Source organism: Portunus trituberculatus, chromosome 40, assembly GCF_017591435.1.
Source record: "Portunus trituberculatus isolate SZX2019 chromosome 40, ASM1759143v1, whole genome shotgun sequence".
NCBI classification, from domain to species: Eukaryota; Metazoa; Arthropoda; class Malacostraca; order Decapoda; family Portunidae; genus Portunus; species Portunus trituberculatus.
In genome coordinates, this window is record NC_059294.1 from 2221267 (window position 1) to 2230000 (window position 8734).

The following is an 8734-nucleotide window of genomic DNA, read 5'->3' on the forward strand; positions in this document are numbered from 1 at the left end:
TGCCTCTCGAGTGGAAGCGGTTCAAGTTTGCAGTGCCTAATTTTGGAAACGTTCTTGGCCTTAATACCTGAATCCATTTTCTTGTTTGGAAGAGAGAGAGAGAGAGAGAGAGAGAGAGAGAGAGAGAGAGAGAGAGAGAGAGAGAGAGAGAGAGAGAGAGAGAGAGAGAGAATAGTACACAGAGATTATCCCCCTCGTCTCTCCACCCTAGAAAAAAGACATACAACAGATACACGTGACAATGCAGTATATAGATCAGTGTAGCATCTTAATAATTCCAGAACAACGGCGTGTATAAGAACGTACTATACATTTAATATTAGGCTCATTACTGTACAATGCAATATACCTGAAGACTTTCTAAGCAAATATCTACTTAAATACGTAGAAATACGTAGCTTTTTTTCTCATAATCATCTACATCTTTTCTCGTAAGTAGTTATTTAGTATCGAGAGGATGGAATTAACCTTAAATTCCCTTCCTTCACCTTCTTTTCTTTCTCTATCTGTGTCAACGCAAACCATTTTTATTGACTTATTTATTCTAGTCTCTTCTTCACGGTGGTATGAATGTCAACAGAGGACGACCTATCATGTTAGAAGAGAAGCTGGCACGAACTAAATGAAGCGAGCGGAAAAAGATACACCAGCAGCATCTTTGACTTACACCCAGGCAGTTGTAGTGGGTGTAGTGTCCCTATATACATTTACAAGCGAGAGTAATAACAAACGAGTCTTATAAACCTACGAGAGAAGCTCGATAATGACTGAAACCACACAGCACAACCATAGCAGTGAAAAAGAGTCAAGTAATCACAAACAATGATGCACAAACAAGGAACAGTAAAAGATTTCACAAAGATACTGACGCACGGACATGTAGGAGAGGCAGATAGTATTCAAAAACATTCCAGATAAGACAAGACAATACGTGAAGTTCGAACGCGTGACCGGACCACCATCTCAGGTAAACGGGAACGACAGGAACGTGCGTAGTAAGGCATCGCAGTACTTGAGTGTTGGAGGAGATAGGCTGGAGAAGCGTTACTCCCACTCCTCGAAGCCTTATCTCGCCCTAGGAAGGAGGGCTAAAGAAGGTTTTGTTGCATCGTAAAAGAACAGGTGCGGGAAGATGAGAGGATGAGGAGATGCTGAGTTAGAGAGTAGGAAACGTAAAAAGGATTATAGAGAAGAAAGAAGAATGGAAGGAAGGAAGAAAGGCATAGAGGAATGTCATGTAACAAAAGATAGCGAATGATGGCAGAAGGAAGAGATTTTGAGTTAAAGAATGAGAAGAGAAGTATGAAGGAAGGAAAAATGAGGCACAACAAGGATATTTGAAAGGATAAAGAGATGCTGAGGAAGACAGAAGAACGAAACGCAAAGAGGATTACAGAGAGGTATGAGGAAGGAGGAAAGGAGCCAAGGGAGGGAAGGAATGTAAAGAATGGCTAAAAATACACACACAGACAGATACACATACATACACACGCCTTCAAATCAGTGTCACAAGGAGAGATGATCTAGATTCCTGACAGGAGTATAACGACAATCACCAAAACACTGCATATGGGGCACGAGAAAGGGATCTGAACCTACGTAGCTGTACAGAAAAGTGTTTAGCCAGCAGGAGAGGAAGACTAAGTGTGTATAGGGCGATAAGGGCAGTAATATCTTCAGGTCAGTATCTTCAATGTCTTTCTAAATCAACACAGCTATCTCCTGCCTTATCTAATTTTTTTGGCACATAAGGAGAAATAAGACGCCGAACGTGTGGGTGGAATGAAATATTAATGAGGTGATAAATAAAAAAAAAAAGCTGTCTGCACATACCAAAGGCGCACATCTGTGAAAATATAGTAAAAGTGTGCTGCAAAAAATTTATGATGAAAGTAATGACTGTATAGCCTGGATGAAGCCGCGTTTGAATCGAAGAATTTTTTAATATATATGTATGAGAGAGAGAGAGAGAGAGAGAGAGAGAGAGAGAGAGAGAGAAAGAACTGCATAGCCTAATTCATTCTCTCTCTCTCTCTCTCTCTCTCTCTCTCTCTCTCTCTCTCTCTCTCTCTCTCTCTCTCTCTCCTGCACTCCCAATCCTAGTTTACCATCCCTTATCACTCTTTATCTTGCCACAACACTCATCCAACATTCGCTGATGTAATAATGATAAAGAAATACCCACACTCTCAAACCACACACCTCCAATTTTAAATATTATCCTCTTTCCCTCCATCGCCTAGTGCTATACAAGAATCAGCAGGAAATTGAGAGCGGTAGACAGGATGAGGCGTCAGTATTCTGTCATCTATTGGCCTCTGTATGACAAGACAAAGCTGTAATGTGTGTAAGGGTGATGATGCGTGAGAAAATCAGTTAATATCATCTTCCCTCAACTGTGAACAGCTCACTTCCACTATAATGTGTCCAAACGTGAGACTGACTGCATTAAGGTGTCAGTGTTCAATCATACATTTTCCTCAGCATGACAAGAGAAAGTGGCAATGTGCATATGGGTGTCAGTGCATTAGAGAATCAGTTAACATCATCTTTCCTCAACTATGAACAGCTCACTTCGAATATTAATTAATCTGTCCAAAAGAGAGACTAACAGCATTACTCGTCCTGTCTCCCCCTGAAGCTGCATGGCAAGAGAGGAGGTCAACCACAGCGCAGCGGAGACAGCTGTCATTGCATCAGTGGGAACAGGCGATAGAGCGACAGGGTGAGTGGCCGGCAGTAGGTCAACACCAGATAGGGAGAGTAGGATAGTGAGAGGCGTGAGCCCGGATGTGGGTCAGAAGGAAAGTATGTGTGGATGTGGTATGTGGATCGGTGTGGGTGGTGGGTGACTTGTTTGTTAAGTGTGGATGTTGGTTAGAAGGAAAGTGAGGCATGGAAAGATGTATGAGACATGGAAAGATGTATGTGTTTGTGAAGCAGTGTGTGGATGAGTGTCGACGGTAAAAGTATGTGAATGAGAGGCATGGGTAGGTGTAGGTGGTTGTGTGGGTGGGTGTGAGGCAGCCGTGATTGGTCATATTGAGTGATCAGGGTGTGACTAAAGATGAGGAAGCACGGTGGATAGATGAGAGGGACGGACATGTATTGGTATCTTACACTGATGACGTAATAGACGAAAACATGATACGTGACACACACACACACACACACACACACACACACACACACACACACACACACACACACGTTACCTGTTGTTATCATGATGAAGGCCGATGGCGGGGCATAACTGAAGGAGATGCAGGAGAAAAGTAATTCCCAAAAGGGAGAATATGGGCAGGCCGCCATCACCCCACAAGAAGCAAGTTGAGGGCCCGAACAGCGCGGCCGCAGCGGCCTCCACCCTGGCCATAATACTACGTCGACCTCCGCAGTGTCCCTTCCTCCGCCGTCGCTGCCGCTGCTGCAGGTGTGGAGGCTTGTGATGAAGGACGGAGCTTGGGCTTTCACCGACACTTACAGTATATACTTAGGCAATTATCACACCTTCGATTAAATATAGTCATACATAAAATTTTGGATAAACACGCGGCCAGCGATTTCTGAGGCAGCTGAGTCAATGCACGTCACTACAACAAGAGGGGAGCGCCGCCCCATGGTATCTAGCCGCGAAAGTCACATGGTCCCTGGGTTACCGCCACGCTCAGGGTCAGCAGGCGTCTCCCTCCACAAGCCGCACCGCACTTCACCATTGTTCCTGCTGACGGTGCGACACAACATACAACAGTGCACACGGCGCGTGCTGTTTATCGTGCTAGGCTGAAGCGAACACCTTTGCTTTTCAATGTAATGCTAACACACATGGATAACCTGCAAGGAACGTGCACAAAGGTAAATAACACCAAAACACCTGCACACCCTCCCTAACAGGCGCCGCACGCCACCACCACCACCACACACATATAACCATTACATTTCCATATTATAACGATCCCATCTCCCAACAAACACCCCAACACCCACCACCATCATAACCACAAGCACATATCCCTCCCCACCACCCAGCAAGCAGCCCACACCGGCCGGACCCATCCCCACCACCTCCTCTTACGTCACATCCCTTGCCGCACACAGGGAACAAGGGGCAACCACAATGTGTCCGGGGAGACTTGACCGTAGGTGTTGTAGAATGCCTCACACACACACACACACACAACTGTTCACCATCACTCTCACGCACAGTTGTCAAATAAACTCCACCCGTACACCTGGTTAACTACAAATCGCAGGTGTGGTGAGAGGTATCCCATGAAACTCTCCTTACCACCACCACTGCTACCAGGTAACAATTCTGTAAACACCGCACCCGTTACTAAGACACAGTCACTCACAACAACACAACACAAAGCAAAACACATACAGGCGACGCATTACAACACAACTACGAGCCACCGTGCAATAAACGAGCACAGCACAACACGGCAAAGGAGCCACACCACGCACGCCACGCACGCTGCAGCACAACTAACGGAGCAAGGTGCAGCAAAACCAGTGGACCCAGGCGAGTACGCAGCATAGGAAGATGGTGGATGGGGGCAAGGGAAGGGGGGAGACGGAGATGGGGTGATGGGGAGAAGGGAGAAGGGAGAACGGAGGAGGAGGAGGGAGGACGGGAATCTTTGTACCCTAAGCCTGGGGATCAGTGCGGCAAAAAGCGTAAAGCGAGTCAGGAGAAAACTACAAGAAGCAGAGAAAGTAGAGAGGAATGGACATGAAGAAGAGGAGAAAAGAGAGAGGAAAATTTGAGAAGAGGAAAGAAAATGGAATAGATCATGAAAAAAAATATAAGGAGAGAGGTGATGACTCAAAAGAAGCGAGAATAGGTAACAGAAGATACTTAAAAATGAAAAGAGAGATGGAAAAAGAGGGAGGCAAGTAAAAACAAAAATTAAAAGGGAGAACAGGATAATGAGAAACGATAAGGACATCGGAAAACAATAAAGAGGTAGAGAAGTAAAATAAAAAGCAGTTCAGAATAAAAAATGAATAGAATAGAGCCAGGAGAAAAGAAAAATAAAATAAATCTACAGAAAAGAACAAACAAAAAGAGAAAAAAATGCGATAAAAAAAAGATGGACGAAAATGAAGAAAGGGAGAAGGAAGAATAAGAAGACAAATAAAAAAGAAAAGAAATAAAAAAAGAAAACCATAAAAGTGTATTAAAACAAACAAGAAGATTAGGAAGAGTAGCGAACGAGGAAAGAAAACGAAAACACGAGGAAGAGAAGTAAAGCTAGGAAGATGAAAATAAGAAAAGGAAGAAGCAGGGAGGAGGCCGCAAAAAGGACATGTAGACATCCCAGGGTGGGGAAGTGAAGCCCTACACACACGTAAGGCTAAGGAAGTAAGGAATGCTTGCTTTGCCGTTCCCTATCACCAGAAGGCGCCAACCTGACGTGAGTCGCCCCTGTTTTACTCTTTGCTCCCAGTGGCGTGATAGTTTAGGCAAGTACTGGAAGATTACAAGGGACATGCATGCAATTTACAAACACACATTCTTTTCTCTCTCTCTCTCTCTCTCTCTCTCTCTCTCTCTCTCTCTCTCTCTCTCTCTCTCTCTCTCTCTCTCTCTCCTTTTCGATTTTATTTATTTATCTGTTTATTCTTATGCATTTTCTTAGGTTTGGAATTAGTGGTTCAGTAATTTCAGTGCGTCTCTCTACTTATTTATTCACTGATTTATTTATCTATCTATATTATTATTATTATTATTATTATTATTATTATTATTATCATTATTACTATCATTATTATCATAAAAATCGCAGAGTCAGCTTCATAATGCTTCTAGTTTCATGTCTGGAATTTACAAGTCAAAACTTAAAATATTACATCACAGTTAAATTTTTCGTTTATTATAAATCGAGAGATCCAAGATAAAAGGTCAATTTAGTCTTATTACATTCTTAGTTACTATTTTCTCTTCTATTATCTTTGTTGACCTCACTCATAAAACACACACACACACACACACACACACACACACACACACACACACACACACACACACACACACACACACACAAGCAGAAATCTTCATTGGGATAGATGAGCCTCGCAGCAAAGTGCACGTACGTGGACAGACACACAGCACTGTAAACATTCCAACATAATTCACAAAGCAAGACAAAAAGAGCTCCTCCTCTCTCTTCGCTGGAATGGAAGGTCGAGGTCTACTGGTGGCCGTCCTTGAACTCACGCAGGACCGCCCTACATCCCTAGCATAGGGCTTCCCGGTACTGCGTTTCTCCCTATGACATCTTGTTCGTGACGGCTGAGTGGCTGAGGTGATATTTTGAGTGACTTCCAGATGGGATAAGGCGGAGATGGGAGGGAGAGAAGGAAGAGGGAATAGAGAGGAGGGGATTTGGTGAGTGTGGTATGAGTGGTCAGTATAAGCTGTTACTGTTCCTGTATTTTTCTATCCTATTATAGTGTTAACATCTAGTACCTCGACGTGTCACTGAAGCCACAAAATTACGGGATCGCTGCCCGGCGTGTGCTTTCAAGATGTATTAAGACACCACCACCTCACATACAACACGCACCACGATACTGCAAGCTCAGCATTGCGTGTACAGTAGACGTGCTTCCCTCAGCGGATTAGTATCTCTATACAAGACTTTCTTTCCAAATCGCTGGCCGAAGATAAACTCACTGACGTGAACCTCTTAACTTAAAATAGGTACAGCTTAACAATTACATATGGAATTCCATTGCTCCATATTGTTGTTAAAGGCTAAGGAATGAAACGAAAAAAAAAAAATAAAATAAACAAGCAGAAAAAAAGACCTTCAAAATTTATGCAAAATACTTCATGAATAAGTGTCTTAAAACTTCAAGAGAGCAGTTTTGCAGTCATCAATAAATCCTAAACTTGAAAAAAAATGTATCAAAGTGAAAAGTTTTATAAACTTTGAAAGCAACTATAAATTTGAACAAAGCATATTTTCTATAGAAGGACTATCAAAATAAGGATAACAAACATTTTATAAGTGATGTACCTTAATAATATGAACCAAAAGCTTTGAATCACAACTTTAATCAGTGATGAAGCTCAACCCCGCGCACCACACAACAGTTGTTACACAAGCAACACATTAATGCACTGCCCGGCGAAACGAGGGGCAGCACAGGGCTCACAACTCACAATGCAGAGAGAGAGAGAGAGAGAGAGAGAGAGAGAGAGAGAGAGAGAGAGAGAGAGAGAGAGAGAGAGAGAGAGAGAGAGAGAGAGAGAGAGAGAGACGGTTAGAGAGAGAGAGAGAAAGAGAAGAAAAACACCACACACAGATTTACAGCCTTAAATTACAAGAAAAAAAAACACACACACACTCACACACTCACACACAAACACACACACACACACACACACACACACACGTCACCTGCCATTCCTGCCTTCCTTCCTGTCGCTCCCATTTCACGAACAATTAATCACAGCGTCATCCCACATAACGTAACCCACTGCGCCACCCGTCCACCATCACCACCACGCCCCAGCCCTGTTCCTCCGCTTCCCAAAACAATTACATATGCAAATAGCGGCCATTCCATTAAAACATAAGCCAGCACACTCTTTACATTAACCCACTCATCCTATTTAGCCCAGCCATCTAACTAACACCACGCTTATCTGCTTGAAGTTTAAATGTCAACTCCACTCAACGCGTCATATGATTGTGGTCTGCCAGTTCCTCTCCCTCTCCCTCTCCCTCTCTTGTTCCGATGGATAAATGATGGATAGATTGGTGGGTAGTTGGATATATGGATAGGTACTTCATCTAAACAGGTAGAAATCGTATAATAGTACATAAGGAAGAGGATAGTAGTAGTAGTAGTAGTAGTAGTAGTAGTAGTAGTAGTAGTAGTAGTAGTAGTAGTAGTAGTAGTAGAAAGAAAGAAAGAAAGAAAGAAAGAAAGAAAGAAAGAAAGAAAGAAAGAAAGAAAGAAAGAAAGAAAGAAAGAAAGAAAGAAAGAAAGAAAGAAAAGAAAACAGAAAAAACAAAAAAAAGAAAAAAAGAAAGAATGAAAAAAAGAATGAAAGAATGAAGAAAACGCTGGCTATCACGAAGCAGGAAGAGGAAAAGAACAACAATGACGAGGAGGAAATATTCAACACACAACTACAGCTCAACAAGACTACGATTGTCAGGTTCCAGGATGACAGAAACTAACTACCAGGATAGAGACTTCAGAGAGAGAGAGAGAGGCGGGGGTGAAGGGGTGGAGAAAGAGAATGTGGGATGGGAGAGGGAGGGAGACAGAGAGGTAGTGGGTGAGACTGCATGCATGAAGGTCCCGTGAGAGGCGATGGCGGAAGGGAGGGTGGGAAGGAGGAAGGCCAAGTAACAGTCCTAAGGGAGGGAGCACCACGAGTAACGCAAGCCACTCAACCAGTCACGGCACACGCTCCACTCACGCACACCACGCCACACTCAGTCTGTACTCTGAAACACACTGCTTGCACCCTACGCTACTTTCAAAACCTCTAGATGAAGCTCCATGTGTTTGTAAGGATGTTTTTGTGCCTTTCTAGTAACAGATTAATAAGATTTATACAGTATCAACTGGAGAATCATACTTAATAAGCTAACCATTTAAGTTACCTCTTCTTTCCACACCTCAACCACTTTCAAAAGCCTCTAAGTTAAAGTGTCTCTGTCTTTCGGTCTGTAAGTGTTTCTGTCTTTCTGTCTTATCAGTCTAT

General features: G+C 43.1%; 1 protein-coding gene across 3 annotated transcripts in view; it reads right to left on the reverse strand.

The window, feature by feature from the left end:
• The window catches only part of LOC123515808 (SUN domain-containing ossification factor-like), a 102275-nt gene that overhangs the window by 48743 nt on the left and 44798 nt on the right, over window positions 1-8734 (reverse strand). The window contains exons 1-2 of one of the 3 annotated variants that reach the window (XM_045274643.1): window positions 4385-5003; window positions 3216-3834 (exon numbers count right to left, since the gene is read on the reverse strand). The exons of 1 other annotated variant lie outside the window; for it this stretch is intronic. In XM_045274643.1, the coding sequence (XP_045130578.1) occupies window positions 3216-3376 (161 nt within the window). In that variant the 5' untranslated portion in view covers window positions 3377-3834; window positions 4385-5003. Of the gene's footprint in view, window positions 1-3215; window positions 3835-4384; window positions 5004-8734 lie in introns of those variants that run through there. One more of the 3 variants, XM_045274642.1, reaches the window with a different exon arrangement.